This window comes from Hibiscus syriacus, unplaced genomic scaffold (genome assembly GCF_006381635.1).
Source record: "Hibiscus syriacus cultivar Baekdansim isolate YM2019G1 unplaced genomic scaffold, ASM638163v2 tig00111027_pilon, whole genome shotgun sequence".
Taxonomy (NCBI): Eukaryota; Viridiplantae; Streptophyta; class Magnoliopsida; order Malvales; family Malvaceae; genus Hibiscus; species Hibiscus syriacus.
In genome coordinates this window covers 3,522,032-3,543,385 of record NW_024062960.1, presented here as the reverse complement: position 1 = coordinate 3,543,385, position 21,354 = coordinate 3,522,032, and the positions used below count along the sequence as shown (strand labels likewise).

At 36.8% G+C, this 21,354-nt stretch overlaps 3 protein-coding genes across 3 annotated transcripts; 2 read left to right on the top strand and 1 right to left on the bottom strand.

Annotated features, from left to right (window-relative positions):
* The first annotated feature begins 8,912 nt into the window (after positions 1-8,912).
* On the top strand, positions 8,913-10,619 carry LOC120150817 (probable pyridoxal 5'-phosphate synthase subunit PDX1). Its single transcript, XM_039163434.1, has 2 exons — positions 8,913-9,938; positions 10,381-10,619. The coding sequence occupies exon 1, from the start codon at positions 9,000-9,002 to the stop codon at positions 9,927-9,929; it is 930 nt and encodes a 309-aa protein (XP_039019365.1). The 5' UTR covers positions 8,913-8,999; the 3' UTR covers positions 9,930-9,938; positions 10,381-10,619.
* A 1,009-nt stretch (positions 10,620-11,628) lies between these two features.
* Positions 11,629-13,989, top strand: LOC120150818 (PHD finger protein ALFIN-LIKE 1-like). The gene is made up of 5 exons (XM_039163435.1): positions 11,629-11,767; positions 11,836-11,868; positions 12,529-12,751; positions 13,169-13,289; positions 13,499-13,989. The coding sequence occupies exons 1-5, from the start codon at positions 11,677-11,679 to the stop codon at positions 13,733-13,735; spliced, it is 705 nt and encodes a 234-aa protein (XP_039019366.1). The 5' UTR covers positions 11,629-11,676; the 3' UTR covers positions 13,736-13,989.
* Positions 13,990-15,093: 1,104 nt separating this feature from the next.
* On the bottom strand, positions 15,094-19,716 carry LOC120150816 (calcium-dependent protein kinase 13-like). Its single transcript, XM_039163433.1, has 7 exons — positions 19,095-19,716; positions 17,574-17,717; positions 17,305-17,457; positions 16,914-17,029; positions 16,659-16,826; positions 15,618-15,848; positions 15,094-15,538 (listed from the first exon to the last, which is right to left on the bottom strand). Exons 1-7 carry the CDS (start codon positions 19,714-19,716, stop codon positions 15,389-15,391), a joined length of 1,584 nt encoding a protein of 527 aa, XP_039019364.1. The 3' UTR covers positions 15,094-15,388.
* Positions 19,717-21,354: the final 1,638 nt, after the last annotated feature.

Below are 21,354 nucleotides of genomic sequence, written 5' to 3'. Positions count from 1 at the left end.
ATAAACATATCAACGTGCAAAATAAATATACACAACTAATTAAAGAAAACAATCCTAAACAGTGACTAAATTAAGAGAAACCTAAATGTGAGGACTAATTTAAGTTAAATATACTAACTTTAGAATGATGATTAAATTCACGTAAATGTAAAATTAAACTTGTTATCGACCGTCACTAACTTGTTATCAGAGTCATTTCCACATATTAAAAGTCCCTCCAGGAAAAAAAATAGGATAACATCATTTAATGAGCTGCCAAGTGGTTCAAGTTTAGAGAGGCAAATTACCTTGGAGCCAGGCTTCTAAACTTCCATTTGGAACCAACTCATAACAAAGCAGGTTTTGTGAAGAGTCACGACTGCTATAGTAACCTACAAGTTTCACAAGATTGCAATGATGCAATCTGCTAAGCATCCCAACTTAAACTAAAAACTCTCTATTTCCTTGAGGCCCTCCACTAATAAGCCTTTTAATCACTACAGTCGTCCCATCAGGTAAAACACACTTGAAAACTCTGTCGAATCCGCCCTCCCTAAGCGTGCTTGTGGGTGCAAAGTTGTTTGTTGCTTCTTTGAGCTCTTTATATTGTAGAAACTGAGTGCTGCTTGGGCAGGGAAGAGACCCCGCTTGTACAACCACATCTGTAGTCTTTAGTTTTACTGCAAGAAAAGAAAAACCTAAGCACTCCACAAGACTGAATTAAAACCAGTAATGCGCAATCAATCAGCATTCTTGTTACAAGGTTTTACAAGATACGCAAAATCATATAACTCAAGCTTTAGTTTTTAGCTAACCGAAAAGGAAATCATAGTCATTGTAGTTAAACATACCAGGTTCTTGAGGAGATTCTTCTGCCTTCCCCTCATGGAATGCACAGGAACAAATTATAAGCACGGATATTATAGCTAATCGAAAAGAAAATCATAGTCATTGTGGTTAAACATTTTCGTAACTGGCCTTGTTGATGAGAGAAAATGCAAGAATAAAGACATCAACCCCACGATAGCTCAGTGGCCTTGCTGAAGCAATATCCCACATTGGGGAAGTACATGAGTGGACCACTTAAAAGGCAGCTACCTCCTTTCAACATACTTACCTGGACTGGATCAATCGAGCTTGAATCGAGCTCAAAATCGAGCTTGAATCGAGCTCAAAATTGAGCTTCAATCAAGCTTGAGTCGAGCTTTATTCGAGCTGATGAAATTTTTTTGAGTTCGAGTTTTTTTTAGTTTCATTATTATATTTCGAGTTCGAGTTGAGCTTGATAATTTTAAGCTCGCGAGTTTTTGAGTCAAGTCGAGCTTGCTCTTAAAGTTTTCGAGTTCGAGTCCAGCTAAGCAATATTCGAGCTCAATTTGGCTCGTTTACACCCCTAGAAAGAACAACGGAAGGTTGGGTCTCCAACATTTATGTTCGTGTTCATTTATGTTCGTGTTCGTTTATGTTCGTGTTCGTTTATGTTCATGTTCGTTTATGTTCGTTTATTTATTAAATGAACGAACATGAACAAGTTATATTCCTTAATAAACGAACATGACCAAAAAAATTTGTTCGTTTAAGTTCATGTTCGTTTATTTATTAAATGAACGAACATGAACATACCTCCGTTCGTGTGCGTTCGGTTCGTTTACAGGCTTAAGTTGACCTATAAATGTCTAATGATCCTATGTCTGACACAATCAATTAGGATCATTATAAATACACCTCAATAAAATCGGGAGAAAAGTTCAAAACTCAATGACCCTAATACAACTTTTTCTCCTTCTAATTTACTCTCATGATTGACTCTCTCTCTCTCGAAGAAATACCGGTCAATAACCGTTTTCTCTTCACATACGATTTTTTGTCCAAATTATAAAAGGTGAACTGCCAACAATGAACAAGATTATTTTATTCTCATCAATAAGTCTAAATAAATTTATTAAAAGATAATACGCAAATTATTAATTAGGAGAGTCAAAATGACGAAGAATATATATATATTAAAAAACCAAGCAGCAATACTAATGATGATTTTGCAAAAAAAAATTTTAGTGACCAAAGTAAAATATTAACCAAATGTAATGAGTAATAGTGTAATTTAGCCATGAATTTATTAACAGAAAAATCGAAGGATAGGAAAGTAAGTTGTATTTCCCAAAAAATCACCGGCGATCGGTATATTTACTGATCTAACATCGGTCAGATTATATTTCCCGATCTAACACTCGTAGTAGTAAAACGCACCCCTTGTACCGCACTATACGCTGACATGGGTTACACGTGTGTATAGCGCGCCCCCTGATTCGCGCTATACGCCACGTAAGAGTATAGCGCGGATCAGGGGTCGCGTTATACGCCACGTAGGGGTGAATTATATTTAACGCAGTCCCTGGTCCGCGCTATATCTTTTATCTGAATAATTACATATAGCGCGGTGTAGGTACCGCGCCTTATATGGTTATAAATACCCTCCTCCACTGGTTAAGTTTCTCACATCTCCTCGTATCTCTCCTCTCAACTTATAAATTAATACAACAATTCCGTCAACGAGTAATAATTCTGGCAATCTTCTCATATTTGATTTAGAAGTTCGTGCGATTTTTCATTATAAGGTAATTTTGTTATAATTTTTTAATTATACTTATTGTTTATTATCATTATTTGAAAAAAAATATTATACTAATTATTTTCAATTAATTTTTATGTTTGTAAAATTGAAAAGTGGGAGCATACGTCGAAATAGTTTTGCGGTGCAGGTAATAATATAAAATTATATTATTTAAATTATTTACGTTGATGTGTAAAAAATTTATTGTGTTATATTTTCGTTCATATATAATTTATTTAATCAGGTTTGTTTTAGTTATTTTTTTTGCAGATATAATATTGCCGCACTTTTAAACTCAAAGAATGGTACGACTTTCAGCTATTGTTTATTATGATGGTGAAATTCGAGAAGATGAAACCGTCGTTGTTTTCGTATCAAATGAGCGTGTTAAAATATCATTCAAGAGAAACATAACTCTTGAGGAGCTGATAACGAAGATTTCGAGGAAGATTCATGTTGGAAGTAGTAGAAGAATGTCATCGTTGCAGTACAGATTTTCAACATCATTGTTGCCATTAACTTATACAATGTTCGAACTTTCGAACAATGATGATGTTCAAATGATGGTTGAAGCTCAAAGTAATTATTCAGACGCCGCTATTGAGATGTATGCATATTTTGTTCAAATGCGTACTGTTCGGGGTCAATCATTAAGCTATCACTATGGGCTGGCTGAACAAGTTGATAAAGTTAACAGCCCGACTACAATAATGTGTAATGATTTTAATGCCATAATGGGGAGACATTCATCCGCAACTCCTTACGATATGTACCGAGGTGGGTCAACGAACAATCCGTATGGAAACACCGCGTCCAGTTCAAGGGGAAGACATTCATCTGCAAATTTCTTTGACCTTAATATGGAGATGTCATCGACGCAACAATCTATGCAGTTTCCATTTGACACGATGACTTCAAGCTCCAGGGGGAGGCATTCGACTGCGAGCTTTTTCGATCTCAATGTCGATATGCCTTCTAGTACAAGGGGAAGACATGCAAGTAGTAGGTTCTTTGACCTAAATGTGGAGCGCATTGAGGAACAATCATCTCCACCAGAAGAACCGCTTCGTGAGCCTGGTGCGGATGGTGCTGAGACCAGACTATTCATTCACCCAGAATCACCGTAATTCAACTTCGATTATGATGATGTAGATGAAGTTCCAGGAAATGTGACACAAACTTACCCTCCTGCATACATGTATGAAGCTGGTTATGGTGCAATGTACGGGCCAGAATTTGCGGATATGCCTCATCTCGGTGACTATGGATATTACTCATCAATAAATAATGGTGAGTTATCTTTAGGCATGGAGTTTTCAAGCAAAGAAGAAGCGATGATGGCTATAAAAAATTACAATATCCGTAATTCTGTTCATTCCAGAGTCAACCGATCGACGACCGAAAAATATGTATGCTACTGTGCCCGACGCGAAAACGGATGCAATTAGATGGTTCGCGTATCGAAAATGAAGAGGAAATATAACATATGGAAACTAACAATATACAACGGTCCTCACACATGTTGTGCTGGAGGGGTCAACCAAGATCATCCCAACTTGGACTCTGAAATGATATGCCAAGCAATCATGCCTATGGTAAAAGCAAGCTCTCATATAGCTGTTACAGTGTTGATTTCAGCTATACAATCGCAGTATGGGTACACTGTCTCCTATAAAAAAGCTTGGTTGGCAAAACAAAATGCCATTGTCAAACTTCATGGTGAATGGGATGTATCTTACAACGAACTTCCAGGTTGGTTTAGGCTGGTGCGGACGTTGAATCCTGGGATAATTGTGGACTTCGAAACCTCTTATGCATACCATAATGATCGAGTTCTTCGAGATCGAAGCCAATTCTACCGGGTTTTTTGGAGTTACCCACAGTGCGTTAATGCTGCCAAATACTGCAAGCCTATGGTCCAGATCGACGAGACTTTCTTGTATGGAAAATACAAGCAAGTTTTATTATTGGCAGTTATCCAAGATGGCAATCGCAACATTCTTCCAGTTGGTTTTTCTCTTTTCGAAGGAGAAGATACAGATTCTTGGGCTTTTTTCCTCCGAAATTTACGTGCACATGTTATCACAAGGGAAAACATTTGTGTCATTTCAGATCGCGGAGCTGGGATCAAACCAGCAATAGAGTCTTTGAGTCCAATGTGGCAACCACCCTTTGTCCAACATATGTATTGTCTCCGACACATTGTTGCGAACTATCATGGAAGGTACAAGAAGAATGATGAGCGTCAATTAATTGTGCGCATGAGTAAGTGAAAGCAAGTTAGTAAGCTATACATTTTTTGATCATTTTAATTTTGTAAAGAAAGCAAGTTAGTAAGTTATACATTTTTTGATCAGGTTAAGAACTACTTCCTCAAACGTTTGAATCAATGCTTCAAGATTTGCGGGCGAAGAACGAGGAAGGATACGATTACATCAGCCTCATCGATAAAGAAATATGGATGAACGCATATGATGGTGGATATCGATATGGACACATGACGACCAACTTGGCTGAGGCAATCAATTCAACCTTAAAGGGTGCACGTCACTTACCTGTAGCGGCTTTGGTAAAAACTATATATTTTTGTTTGGGGGCACTTTTTACGAAGCTCGGGGGACAAGCTCAAACCTGGATGCAAGGCGGTCATGTCTATCACCCTAGATTAGTTGCAGATCTACAGGAAAAAATTGATGCATCAAATGGAATGTTTGTAACAAGCTTCTCTAGAAGGCATGAAATGTTTCGTGTCACAGAGTTGCCGCGACCTCTTCAAGGGATTGAAGTTGTGTCGTTAAGAGTAAATCTAAGGGACAAAACGTGCGACTGCGAGTTTTTTCAAGCTCTGAAGTATCCATGCTCTCATGTGATAGCAGCTTGCTCACATACACGTCAAGACTATAACCATTTTGTAGATCCCGTATACCTACTATCTGAAGTTTTTAAGGTATATGAATTTGAGTTTCCCCCCATAGGTAATGACAAAGACCCTGATGAGGTTCAAGATTGGATTCTGATTGTACCAAACCCGAGTTTATTGAGGGAGCGTGGTCGTCCAAAATCCAATCGAATTCATTGCGATATGGATATTCGAGAAAGATCTAGACAAGACAGAAGATGTGGCCATTGTAGAAACCCAGAACACACTAGAAAAACATGTCCACTTATGTTGTCATCAAGTAACAATTGATGAGGAAATGATGTATTTGTTTATCAAATAATAATTCTTATATTTTAATTTGCATTTACTTCAAGTTAATGTCATTCAATAATCGCTGACGAAGATTAAAAAAATGAACACAATCATTAAATTTTATCAAACTAATAACAATTTGGTATTTAAATACAACAAACTTACAATAAGAATTAAATGGTAAATGATAATCAAATTACAATAACTGATATTAAATGGTAATAAACAAAATTAACTGAAATATATTAAAAAAAAGTCCAACAAATTTAACAAAATAAAGTAAGTATTAAATGAGAAATAATAAAAAATTACAATTAAACAAAATAAAGTAAATACAAATATAATAAAAAAAATCTATTGATGCATGCGTCGCGAATATGTTCCGCAGGTCGGTCTCGAGGAGGATTTCTTCGTATCACTAGTTCTGACTCCTCGCTGTCATCGTCGTCGTCGTCCGGAGCAGGTACATTAGGTTGATGAGGAGCTGATGACGATGAAGCACCTCCATAGAATAAGGACTCTGGAGGTGTATGACTGACTATCCCATTGGCCTGCGAAAACTGGGAAAACCCAAACATCGCTGAGTGTGAAAACTGTACAGGAGGTGTCTGTGCTACGACCATGGGTGATGAGGCTGAACACGCTAAATATCTAGCATATGAACCCCAAGTTGAATCTACAAACATAGACCCATAATAGCCTCCAGGAGGGGTCATCTGTGAAGGTGGCGGCGGCGGGGTCATAAAACCATGTGAAGGCGGCGGCGGTGACATCTGGTAATGGAAAGGCGATGGCGGCATCATATATAGCTGTGGCATCATAAATGGCTGCGGTGGCTGCTGTGAAGGTCCTGTTGGTGCAGTTGAGGATGAACCGGAAGCACCTGCTCTTCGTCCACGAGTCGGGGGACGATGGTGCTGTGTCGGTGAACGTTTCTGTCGACGTCGTGGAAAGGTCTGCCCTCGTGCATCCTCGGGAAGTAGAAACAGTTTCCCGTTACTGTTGAACCACTCATAATAATCCTCAGCATACATCAAGAAGTCAGTAAAAATGGGCTCTCTACGTCGAAGGCGCCGATATCGATCCTCCCACAACACGACCCACTCATGATGACTCACCAGTCAATCTGTATCTGTCTTGCCGCGTCTATCTAAGCTATACAACTCGTCCATATTGCGAGGTGCTTCCGAAATTGGTTGAAACAACCAAACTGCCGGAGCACGCGATCAGTGGAGTGCCACTCGACGGTCGCATAACATATCAGAGGAACCATCACCATCCAAACATCTGATGGACCCCTCAACTCAGGTTGGATCACCGCCCTCACATCATCAGTAGAATATGGCACCCATTCAAACTAAAACAAATAATATATAATTTTTATCAAAATAATAATCTAATTATATAACTATAATCTAAAATCGATTTTTAAACATTAAAATTCATACATGTGTGCTAGCCTTCTGATATATTAACACCCTAATTTTTTCTAAATCATCAGTTAGCTCCTGATGATTTTTCCTATCAGTAGACCACCTATTCAAGGAAAAAAATTTATTATATGCTGTATAAAATTATTAATATACAAAATCAGTTTTATAATTACCTCAGAAGTAGTGGAAATACGAATGTGTTCTTCACAACGGGACATAAAAAGGGCAATCGATACCATGCCCAAGATTGCAGTAGTAAAAGACATCCGCCGATAGCATTACGCCTGTAGTCAATAGATCCACACATCTCCCTGTACAACAAAGCCAAAACTGTCGAGCCCCAACTGAATGATCCGGCGAGACGAAAGTCGCTAAGATGTCGCAACCACATGTAGTGAACTAGGTTGTGCGATTTTTCCGGCATCAGCAACCCTCCTATCAACTGCAATATGCATGCCCGTGCATACATCTTAACCTCATCCTCAGAGGCGTCTGCGCTCAATTCCCTAAAATTGGCATCTAACCAATTTAACGGTATCCTACCTCCGATAAAACTTTTCGGGACACGTCCTAGATTATCCCGACACAAAGTAGTCCAAGAACCGAAAGCTATCCCTGATATCACATCTCCATCCACCGAAAGCCCCAGGTGCATAGAAACATTCTCAAGCGTGATCGTGCACTCTCCGCACGGAAGATGGAATGTGTGGGTCTCCGGCCTCCACCGCTCTACTAAGGCAGAAATAAGGTCTGGTTCTTTCTTACAGTGACCCTGGTATCTACCTATGTAACCAAATCTAACCTCTACTAAATACGGCAAGACACGGCCAGGTATCACTAACTTAAGATTCCTAATAAAAGGATCTAATACACGGTCCTTCTCCTAAAAATAAATAATTACAAAAATTAACTTTTTAATCTAATAATCATGCATTAAATAAATCAACTAATTATTACTAATAATTTAAATTAAATTAAAACGTTAAAATATTATCGTATCAGCAAAGTGTCGAGATATATAATTTCCATCCAAGCGAAGTAGATTGTCTTCCATTATATATCTGCAAAAGAATTATATTAGTAAAATATTAAATAAAGTAAAATATTTAAATAAATTAAATACATAATATTAAAAATATTATAAAATATACCTTAAACATAGAGAATATTTGAGAGAATTTAGTGTGATGAAAGTGATTGAGGATTGGATATTTATAGGAAGGATTGGGATGTGGATGGATGGGTAATTAAAGGTATAGCGCGCTCTCTGTACCGCGCTATATCCCACGTGTCAGATAATCAGGTATAGCGCAGCTTCTGATCCGCGCTATACTCCTACGTGGCGCCAAATCAACATATAGCGCGGGACAGAGGACGCGCTTTACTGCTACGAGTATTAGATCAAAAAATATAATTTAACCGATATTAAATCAATAAATATACTAATCACCGGTGATTTTTCGAGAAAAACGTCGGAGAGTAAAAGGATGGTGGTGGCTAAACATAGAACATTGGCGGCACTACTGGGTGGTCAACCAATGACTGGAACCCCGAGTACCACGTATACCCATCTCCTACAGTCCGAAGTTGCTTGGTTAAACTTATCGATAATTTCGTGGCCTCCAACTCCAACCCTACCATATATACAATATCTATGGGTCCATGGCCGTTTATCTCCTTATTTAAACCCATCCCTCGCCACCTTCATCACCATCCCTTTTCCATTCAATATCTCTCGCTTTCACTCTTCCGTCTTCCTTTCATTCCCATTTCTGTTTGTGCCATGGCAGGAACTGGAGTGGTTGCTGTTTATGGAAACGGGCAAATGACAGAGACCCACAAATCCCCTTTCTCCGTTAAGGTCGGGCTGGCGCAAATGCTCCGTGGCGGGGTCATTATGGACGTCGTCAATGCCGAACAAGCTCGTATTGCTGAAGAAGCCGGAGCCTGCGCCGTCATGGCTCTCGAACGTGTCCCCGCCGATATCCGTGCCCAAGGCGGCGTGGCGCGGATGAGTGACCCACAACTCATCAAGGAAATAAAGCAGGCTGTTACTATCCCTGTCATGGCCAAGGCTCGTATTGGTCATTTCGTTGAGGCCCAGATCCTTGAAGCCATCGGGATTGATTATGTCGACGAGAGCGAGGTTCTCACCCTGGCTGATGAAGAGAACCACATTAACAAACATAATTTCCGGATTCCTTTCGTTTGTGGGTGCCGGAATTTGGGGGAAGCGCTCCGGAGAATCCGAGAAGGAGCCGCCATGATTCGAACCAAAGGAGAAGCCGGGACCGGGAATATTATCGAAGCTGTTAGGCACGTTAGATCCGTGATGGGGGATATTAGAGCTCTTAGGAGCATGGATGACGATGAGGTTTTCACCTTCGCTAAGAAAATCCAGTCTCCCTACGACTTGGTTATGCAGACAAAACAGCTTGGGAGGTTGCCGGTGGTGCAGTTCGCAGCCGGTGGAGTGGCGACGCCAGCCGATGCAGCGTTGATGATGCAGCTGGGCTGTGATGGAGTGTTTGTAGGCTCCGGGGTTTTCAAGAGCGGTGACCCGGCTAAACGCGCCCGGGCCATTGTTCAGGCCGTCACTCATTACAGTGACCCGAACGTGCTTGCTGATGTTAGCTGTGGGCTCGGTGAGGCTATGGTCGGTCTTAATTTGACTGATAAGAAGGTCGAGCGGTTCGCAGCTCGATCCGATTAGTTATCAAAGGTGAGAAACTTCACTATAATTATATTTCTGTTTATTTTAGTATTCAAGCATGAAACCTTGAAAATATATCTATTTTATTTGATGTTTACCGTAGCTTGGAATGATTCTCCATGAAATATTAACAGGTTGGAAATGAGTTATTGAGAGTTAATGGGATCCCCTGTTTTTGTTTTCGAGTACTGTTTAAGCATTCATGGATTCATATGGATTCGATTGATTGAATACTCATTAACATCTCGACGAACACTAAGGTTCACATCTAACCAGTAATATCATTTATTGTATGACATTAAAGTTCGAGTCTTGTTTAATGGATGATCTGTAAGTATCACTTTCAATTCCGAAACTGGTGTTGATTATGTTAGTGTAGTTCTATTTACATTGGAACAATGTTTTGAGCATTCAATTCACTGCGGAGAGGTTTAATGATGGGTTTTTGCAGGAATCCTTTGGTCGATCAACCATCATATCAAGTGCTATTGTTCCAGTTTATCATAGTTTAAGTGTAGTCTCTCATACAGGGGGCGATGTAATGTTCATCACCGGCTGTTTCCTTATCTAGAATTTGATATTTTAAAGATTTGCTAGGAATAAAACAGCTTGTTTCTGAATTTCTGCAACTATACTGATGTATTTTCTTATCGATTAGGCTCTATAGAAGCTTTACCTGCAGTTTCACTTGGTTTTGCCTTTTTGGTTTCATGTATGCCATTGAATATGCTCTTATGAAATGTTCCATTTCTTTTGGCCACTTAGTGATCCTGTACAACTATTGAAAAAGCTCTGATTGAAAACCAAGTCAGTGGACGGAATGAAATTCACTCCAAAATAACTAAAATATACTTTAGCCTCAATTAATATATCATATCGAATATTATAAGCGGTGACAGTGATTCGACGAAGTTCTGCTTCGATGAAACAAATATGGGTTTGTTGCACTTCATCTCCTTGAACTATGGATCTAACTTTAAGTTGGTTCCTGGACTTCAAATATTTCAATTGAATATTCAAACTATAGGATCAATTTAATTAAGTCTTTCCTTCAGCTTATATATTAAATGCCGAATTGAATTTTGATGTATTTAAAAAATTATTTATTTGTACATGTTTAAAATATAAATTATTTAATTAAGCCTTGGTGCAATTAACCCAAATAGTATTATAGACTATTGTAGAACGACAAGCATTCATATTTAGTGCATTTACATGAATTTGACAATTTTTCTCAATTTAGTCCCTATTTTTTTTTATCCACATTAGGATACAAAATTAACTAACAAAATTACTGATGTGGCATTTTTTATATTTTTCTCAATGATGATGTGTTATTACCTTATGGTGACACGTCAGCATCATTGTTAAGTTTTTAACGGTAGGATACTAAATTAAAACCTAAACTAAATGTTAGGTATAGTTTTGAAAAAAAATAAAGCTTGGGTATCAAAACGGAACAAAAGTAATAGTTTAAGTACTAAACATGTAGTTTATCCAAAAAATAAACAGGGGCCAAATTAGAAAAAGTTACAAGATCAATGACTAAGAGTTGTTGTTTTATCCCTAATAAATAATAGGTATATACTTTTAAGATACCTATCTATGCCATAGGTGTAATGAGAATCCGAAGGAGGGCGTTACTTAGCAGTCACTACTTATTACGAAGGAGCGAATAAGGAGCGCCAAAACGTGGAAAAAACAAAGAGGAGTGACACTAGCAATTCCTCTGCTTGCTTTCAAGGCCATGGAAATAGCAGCCTCTGCTCGAACCGTTGAGGAAATCTTCAAAGATTACTCGGCTCGAAGAACCGCCATCCTTCGTGCTTTGATTTTTGGTAAATCTTTCGCATTCTTTCCTCTCTCCTGTTTGCCTGTTTAACGCTCTTTTCTCTCCCTTTCTCAGATGTGGATCGATTTTATGGACTCTGCGATCCAGGTAATTATTTACATATTTCCTCTAATTCAATCCCGTTTCAATTTTGCATGTTGATTTCTTCTGAATTTTTTATAGTTTTACTGTTAGATTTTTGTTATTATTGAATTTATAGATTCAAGTTCTTCAAATAAACTAGTAAATATGTGTATATAAAGAATTTCTGGAACATCAAATTGTAGTAGTAAAGTTGTTGTAATTATGAATTTCATCTTACGGTAACTGAGAAGTGAGAAGTTAGATATCTAGTTTACTTGTTAGAATTTGGTTTTTGTCTTTTACAAGAATAAAGAAGTTAGTCCAATTGAGTAACACTGTTAAACTTTTTCTTACTATTAAATTGTTGTTTCAACAGTTCAATAATTTATTTTCAAGAAATTAGCTAAAATGGCACTTTAAAATTTATATGCAACAGATTTACAAAAAATTAGTACTTTAAGTTCGTGTATTTATCAATAACTAGACTTGCTCTTAAGATTTTGTAAGGCACGAGATCAAATTTTGACATTTAAAGCAACCAATTTTTCGGTTTTTGTAAAATAGAGGAATGAAATTTATAACTAGAGCAAGGAGATTCAAGTTTTCTGTAAAGAATTTTTTCTTTCTTTCATCAAACTGGGGTTTATACGTTAAAACTTTCTTTTTGCCTTTGGTTTGGTTTAGAAAAAGAAAATTTATGCCTTTACGGACATCCGAATGAAAGCTGGGAAGTTATTCTGCCAGCGGAGGAAGTTCCACCCGAGCTGCCTGAGCCAGCCCTTGGTATCAATTTTGCTAGGGATGGAATGAATCGAAAAGACTGGTTGTCCCTGGTTGCAGTGCATAGTGATTCGTGGTTGATTTCTGTGGCTTTTTATCTTGCTGCTCATCTTAACCGTAATGAAAGGTATCGCTTTCGTCTCAGGAAGGATTGTGTCGAAAAAATGATATGCAGTTATAATGTCACTGAAATTCAAGTTGATTAATCAAGTTTTGAATTCTGGTAGAAATTTATAAACTTTGAGTATAATCAGGGAGGGCTTCCTGGTCTACTGATGGTTCAGTCTCTAACTATTTTTGCCCAGCTCATTACTTTTTTATCAATAACTATGCAATACACTTTCAATTATCATTATGACTTACTAATTTCGGTCTTTAGATTAGGCAAGACTGCTAAGCAATTACAGAAATACTATGTTGTGGTGCTTGGCAGATTACAGACTTGATATGCATGCATAAATGTCTTGCTATTTTTTTCCATATTCTTTGTGTTTATGGAATACAATTTATATTTGTTTATTATGCCTTGCCTTTTGCTTTACAGGAAAAACCTATTTAGCATGATTAACGATCTGCCCACAATCTTTGAGGAAGTAAGTGAAAGGAAGCCTGTTAAAGACAAATCAAGTATTGAAAATGGGAGCAAATCTCAGGGCACCCCAAAGGTTAATCACTTAAAAACCTTCTTATTATCATTGTTCGAGCCAGGAATTTGGGGTCTGATTAATGATTAATGCACAAATTTGGAATGATTGAGCTTTTCATAGCATGATAGCAAGCCTAATATTCCCTACAAGAAAGACGGAATTTTCTTTTTGATGCAGGGTGCTGATCATCTACTGTTCTGTGTCTAATCGGGTTCTTCTTTTTGTAGAGATCAAACGATGGACAAGTGAAAAGCAATCCCCAGACTGCTGATCTGGATTACCAGGACGACAAAGACGAGCACGGTGAAACGCTATGCGGCAGCTGTGGCGGAAACTACAACATGGATGAGTTTTGGATTGGGTGCGACGTTTGCGAAAGGTGGTTCCATGGAAAATGTGTTAAGATAACACCCGCTAAAGCCGAGAGTATTAAGCATTACAAATGCCCGTCTTGCAGGCAGTGATAGTGAGTGAAAATGGTAAGAACAGGACATGATCCTATCTCAATGGCTAACAAAGTAGGATGGCAAAATATTCCCGTGTTAGGTAATTAATGTAATGAAGTTCTGTATATATCAAGAAAATGTGTGTTGTAATAGATGCTTTGAACATGATGGAAGACTTCCTTGCTGATACCGTTGTTTACATTTTCAACTGATGTATTTGAATTTGTGGATAACATTTTCAGAGATATGGTGCCCTTTGGGTCAGAGATAACTGCAGTCAATACAGTATTTCTGAAGAGGTAGACAGTTCCCATTTTATATTTTTCAGTCGTTGTGTTATGGGTCCTACAATGGCCATTCAGGTGATATTACAAAACCCGAATCGTTTTAAAGAAATTGATTCTTTAATTTGAATTATCTTAGCTATTCCAATTAATTCAAATTTTTATTTTGAATTTTAAATTTTTAAAGTTGATCGTATTAATCTTTAACTAATAATTTAATTATTTTGTTATTTAGATCTTAATTTTCATGTTTCTTCAATTTCTCCTTTTTTGCTCCTCAACCATTATTGTATATCTACGTAACTTCGATTCATCATTTTTACTATGAAATTTCCCTTTTTAACAATTTAATCTCTCAATTTTATATTTCATTTAATTCGATTACTTAAGTGCAACTCTTCTCATACTCTTTCTTCTCACAAATTCTCCAACTCCTTTGTACTTCCATCAATATTTTATTCACAATATATTCTTTAAAAATAAAAATATATTTTATAATTTTATATCATAATTTATGGAATAACATTGTAAATCTGTTTTACACATGCAAAAAAGAATATGAAGAAAATATATGTATACAATACATGACAAACAATGCCCAATTTATATTTTCAGAGTAATCGATGTGTTTTGGGGCTACAATGGCCATTTTGGTGATCTATATAAGTGAACAAAATTCAATTAGATTAAAAAACTTACTCTTTTTTTTTATTATTTTGAGTTATTTGAATTGAATTATTCGAATATTGGTTCAAATTTCGAGTTTGAGATAAGTTTGGGTTTTTAAAATTCAAATAATCGAAAAATAAAAATATTATATGTTTGAATTTTACTTAACTTGATGATTTAATAGCGTCATCCTTTAATTTGATCCTCCTATGCTAAAATCACAAACATCATTAAAAAGTCTATTAGCTGACTGATTTGTGGACCAAGGAATAACATTGATAAATGATAATGGTAGGACCAAATTATGCCAAAAAAAGTAATAGGGACTCAATCTGCAAGATCTATGTCGTACATGGACGAAAAAACAATTTGACCTTATGTTCCTATATACCCTATTTGGATCCCAAAATGCAAGAGAAGACATACAAAGCACTACTCAATTCAATCCCATGTTCATGTAGTCAAATGCCAACCTGAAACAAGACATCAACATGTGTGTGTGTGTAGTGCCTTCCTAAGAAAATTAAAATTTGCAGAGCAAGTGAGAGATAAACCAGATTCAAAACCTCGATTTTATAGAGTGTCCTCTATCTCTCCCTCCCTCCCCCCACACAATCGCAAGAGAAAGCAAAGTCTAAGACATACACGGGAAAGAACTGGATCTACTACTTACTTTTTTTTCTTGCATGGATGAATTAAACCAACAGCTGGCATGACTCTACTCGTTCCCCAAGTTCAGAGAACCATCCTTCATCAGCTTTATGCTTAGACTGTTGAATCTCCCCCTCGAGTAATGTCGAGATGCCTTTCTCCAATCTGTACCGGTTTTCATCATGGCCGCAAATTCATCATAGCTGATGCGCCCATCCTGCATCTCCAAAATATTAATAGGAAGTTGAACTGGTACATGCTTATATGGATTTATTAGTGAGGAAATATCGGGTCACCTTGTCTGTGTCCACTTCTTGGAAGATGTCATTTGCAACATTTGTACAATCATCAGCTCCATCTTCCATTAATGCATCCCGAAGCTCATCGGGCTCAATGAAGCCATTGCCATCTTTATCTAAGTAAGAAAAGGCTTTTCGAAGATGCTCATCATTGGCCATTCTTTGCAGATGGAGAGAAACAGCAAGAAATTCCCCATAGTCCAATGTTCCTTTCCCATTAGCATCAACCTGTTGTCAATATGCACATTTTTAGAATTGATAACTGAAATAAAATGACTTATGCTATGAAGCCACTATCCGTGTTAAATGAGATGTCAGAACACAGTCATGGTTTTACAGCAACACTGAGGAAACATTTTCACAAGTACGAAAGCTGCTAAAGGTGGCAATAAAATTCAAATTTGAACAAAATTCTGGAAAAGAGATAAAAGGAAGGGAAGTTGCATAAAGTAAAATTTCTCAACTACCATAGAAATCCTTCATGAAAAAACTCGTATGCTTGAAGAGTAACAACTGAACACTCTACGGTCCGAAAGACTAGTCTATTCTTTCAAAATCTAAACCGGCTTCTTGCTTATCCACTTGGAAAGCATAGTCACATGATTACTAGGAAACCTCAGCCTCCCAATTATTATGTTTTTTGTATGCATGGGCATAAAATTGCAGGACGTGAGGACATTGGTGCCCAAAGGCCATTCACTCCAAATTGTTACGTAACTGGATATCCAGCTTCTTCAAAAAAAATGCTTCAGAGGGGGAATAATAAGAGAAAGCAATGCAGACGATAATATTAATACTAATAAACAAATTTGCATGAGATACAACGGGAGCTAACAAATTGGCAGCCTCCAATCTAACTCAAATGAGTTCCACTCATCACATGCCTTGGTCAACTAATAGTTGTTACGAAAAAATAACTACACTTTGCTGAGAAAAAGGAACTTTGACTGCTATTTCAAATAGGAACTAGTACAAACTCGTAAAAATATAGTATCACAATACTAATTTATGGCAGCGTGTAAACCAAAACATACTCACAGCTTCAATAAGCATCTGTACTTCTGACTCTGCAAGCTGTGAACCAAAATTTCTAAATCCAGCTTTCAGCTCTTCGATGGAAACAATGCCATCATTGTCAGTGTCCATTTTATTGAACATAACTTTGATATCTTCAACTTCTTCAACAGATAAGAACTCGGAAATAACCTGATTCAAATTACCGTTAAAATTTTCCTACCTATGAAAGAACAACAATAAATGATCAAGCAGAATTCTTAGTATTAGTGAACCAACCCGCAAGACTTTTCTTTTGAATCTGTTCATCATAGAAAATTGTTTAAGCCTCGACTTAACAACATCGCCAAGAGGCACATTGGGAACTTTTTTAGCGTTTTGCAGCCAAGGATGCTCTGTGAGAAGAGTAAACACAGAGATTAGGCAAACTATTGGTAATCATAAAGACATTTGATGTAGAGCAAAAGAGGAACATATATCTCGTATTTTAAAGTGATCATAGAAAGCTGATATTAACAAGGTTTTAAATGTTATAATTGAAGATGCAGAAAAGGCTCATTAGAAGATCAATACAATCATGAAAGGATGTGCCTAAACGCCTAGGCTCCTCCATCCACCTCCCTTCTCTGAAATATGCATAAGAGGAGCATCAAATAGGAAATGTTAGTACCAAGAACTTGCTTTGCAGTGAGCCGGAGCTTTAGGTCTGGTTCCAACATTTGTCGGACTAAACTCTTAGCACTCTCTGAAACATTTGGCCACGGGTCACGTTTGAAATCTATTAACCCACGAATAATTGCCTGTGCAACACCTTGTTCAGACTCTGCATAGAAAACACCCTTCAGGTAGGAATAACAATCCAACTCACTCTGATGCACATCCACCAGATATGCACACATCTGCATGGAGACAAGCAAAACTCAATAGAAATATACTTACCAGCCCAAAAAGGAGGAACTCCGCACAACAATATATAGAGAATGACTCCTGCACTCCATATATCAATTTCTGGCCCGTAATTCCGTTTGAGCACCTCAGGAGCCATATAATATGGACTTCCAACTATCTCAGAGAATCGTTCACCTGAAATTTACATATTGAAGCTTTAGAACGCATTATTAGAGAATAAAAACCACAACCAGCAACAATAAAAGGAAAAGTGGCCTAAGAACAAGTACAGAATCCTCATACAACTTAGCGTACTATCTGCTCTTTCATACCCCCACCAGTATCCCCACACCACATCCTACCAAAGCATGCAGCTTTTTGCAAACAAAACTGAGAAATTATTTACCAGACAGAAATACCCTTAAGCGGAAATAAATGGTTATAGCTGAAAATTTGGGGAAAAACATTTTTGAACAAGAAACCTTGGACTTGCTGTGCCTGTCATTCCAATTAACAAGCAATGGAAGCGTGTAAAGAAATAATAAAATCAAACTCAGCCACATCTTTGGCAATAGAACATGAAAATCTTCACAAAACCAAAGCAGACAGGTTTATAACATACTAAAGCATCCAACAATCAGAGTAATCATATGGTAGAAGAGAATGCTACATTGAGAGAATTTGGCAAGGTTAACCAATTCTTGCCCATGACAACCCACCATATGAAATGGGAAATTTTGTATCATTTGAACAAACATGACCGACCATAACCATTATGCTGACAACTCGATGGTCAATGGTGGATGGATCAGTATAAGAAAAGGATTAGAACTGATCAGTGCATTGTAGAGCCATTTTCAAACCTAACACTTATATTAACCACCAATGTCTAGTCTAATGCTTCTGTTTGAGGTAGGTAAAAGGTCCTACATATTATAGAATTAAACCAAGAAGAGGAAAGTATATATATTTTTAATGATAAATAAAAAAGATGTAAAGAAAGACGAAAGAATTTTCAATTCAGACACATAAAGGTAATGAATCAACGGCGAGTACATAACCAATAAAAACAAATATATGATAATTGCAACGGGGAGAAAGGTAGGCTTCCAACTTCCAGAATGAAAGGAAATAATCAAAATTGCTTTAACAAAGGCCAAACCACGCATTAGCCCCTTCTGTTTGTTTATTACAGGTAAAATAAGTGGCTGAGGACAGTGATTCAAAGGAATGACACATGAAGGCTTCCTTTAAAGCATGGGCAAATAAAATTATCGAAGTGCATGTTTCGTCACTACAAACACCATACGCAAATAAATGTAGGCAGAATATAGCAATAGCACGTAGGCATGTCCAATCCGAGAAACATAGATAATTTTTTATGTCTTTTTCTTTGTATTCAAATGTTTTGTGACGAAACTCAAAACCCAGGTTGGCAAAATGCTACATTTGTTACATGATTAAATAATTCCAAGTAGTAATCTAGCATTATCACTAATAATTCTGACTAATATGCGGCATTCTTGAAAAGGGACTCATTCGTGTATACGTTCAAACTTTGAAACAACTTACCTGGCTTGAAAAATATCGATAACCCAAAATCGATAGCTTTCAACGGGGAATTTTCTTTCTTATTAGCGAACAAAAAATTTTCAGGCTTCAAATCTCTATGGATCACACCATGCTTATGGCAAAGCTGAACCACTTCCATGATCGTCCCTGTCACAGCCGCGGCGGCTCTCTCTGTGTAATGTCCCCTGGCGACGATCCTATCAAAAAGCTCACCACCTTCACAGAGCTCCATCACCAAATGAACAGCATTGTCATCCTCGCAGGCTTCTTTCAAGCTCACAATGCTCGAATTCTTCGGCAAATGCCTCATAATCGCAACTTCACGCCTCACATCGTCGATATCCACGGCCGTCCTAAGCTTCCTCTTCGAGATTGACTTGCACGCGAGCAACTCGCGCGTGCCACGATCGATGCAGAGGTAAGTAACACCGAACTCACCCCGGCCGAGCTCGCGATCCACGAGGTACTTCTCCTCGATGTTCTCCTTAGGAACACCGCTGAGAACGGTGATCGGCGGCTTCTGCTTGGAAACAGCATCCTTGCGGCCGTGATCGTTACCGGAGAAGCTCGATTTCACGTCTTCTCTAGCGACCGCCGCCGGAGATCTACAACAATTCCCCATATCTACCAAAAGAAGCTCAGTTTTTACCTCTTGTCCGGATCTCGTGGAACCACCAAAAATCCAAAAAGAAAAAACCCTAACTAAAAATGCTTAGCTAGGGTTTCACATTATAGTCGAAAAAGCTAGACAAACAACCCCTAAACTCCCTAGCTTCTGCTCATACAGGGAGGAATCGAAGAAAAGAGAGAAACTGAGAAGAGAAACAAAGGAATCAAAGAGATTTTTGGAATGAGAGAAGAGTACGGCAGCGGAGCAGACACTTTAGTGAGAGTTTCGTCTTTTGATTTTTATTATTTTTAGTTTTTAGAATTTTTAAAATTTTCATAACTGAAAAGAGAAAATCAAATTTGTACGATTTTTTTTTGGAAGTGTGGATGCTCATTGGTTCTCTGAATTTGTCGGCTCATCGTAGAAAGTGAGAAATGGAAACGGGAAGGTGAAGGTGAAGTGCGAAAAGGATTCATATTAAATTTTACCATTTTTACATTGCCATGTTAATTCCACATAAATTGATATTTATTATATGGTATTATTAGGGACAATCTTGACATTATTTAATATTTGCATTAATTAAAATTGTAAGTTTTTTAAAAAATATTTTTTTGATATTATATTATAAAATTTAAATCATATTTAATTTTATTAATATTGTTTTCACACATGCGTTGTAATATTATATATATATATATATATATATATATATATATATATATATTAGAATTATTATTTTATTAAATTAATTAAATAATATACCTTTTTTAAATATTGATATATACTTTTAATATAAAAATATAGTTTTAAATTACATACTAAGTAAAATGTAATAATTTAATTTAAAGATATATATTTTTAATGATTTACTTAATTATATAATAATTAATTTTTTTAATTTAATAAAAATCTAAAATTTAATAGTTTAATATTATTTCTTAAAAAGTACTTTTAAATATGAAAACATCTATTTTTCCCTCTTAGTTCTAAAGCTTAGCCTTAATTAATCCGGACCGACCCGCGTCGCATACTTGACTTTTGGTGGGTGAGTCTCCCACCAGAGATTCTATGCATACACAAGGACTCAAACTCGAGACATTGCTTAAGCGATATCAAGTTGCTTACCACTTGAATCAATCTCTGTTGGTAAGAAAACATGTATTTTATACATTTATTCTAAATATATAAATAAACTAGTGACAAAAATGAGAGGAAAAAAAAGATAATTTTATTCGAAAAATATGCTTTAACGAGTCAACAGTTTTTGGAAAAAAAACTTTTTCGCTTTAAAAAGTTAAATATTTTATATTACTATTAGTTTCAAAAATACTTTTAAAAATTAATACAAAACAATCAACAACTGGTTGTTATAATAGGATGAGACACTCAATTCTTTAAGTAAGGTCGGAAGTTCAAATCTTAAATTTTACAAATGAAGCTTATTGATTGAGAGGGTCGACCTCGTAATAATCTTCCACTATTAATTAAGAATACATAGCAAAACTCAACCAATCCAAAATGATAACATCATCCGTATAGTAATAATATTATCGATTTAGTCCTACTTGTGATATTATAGAAATAAAGGATTAAATCTTAAATTCCGTATAGTAATAGGGCTAATATAATAAATAGACCTTCATTTTA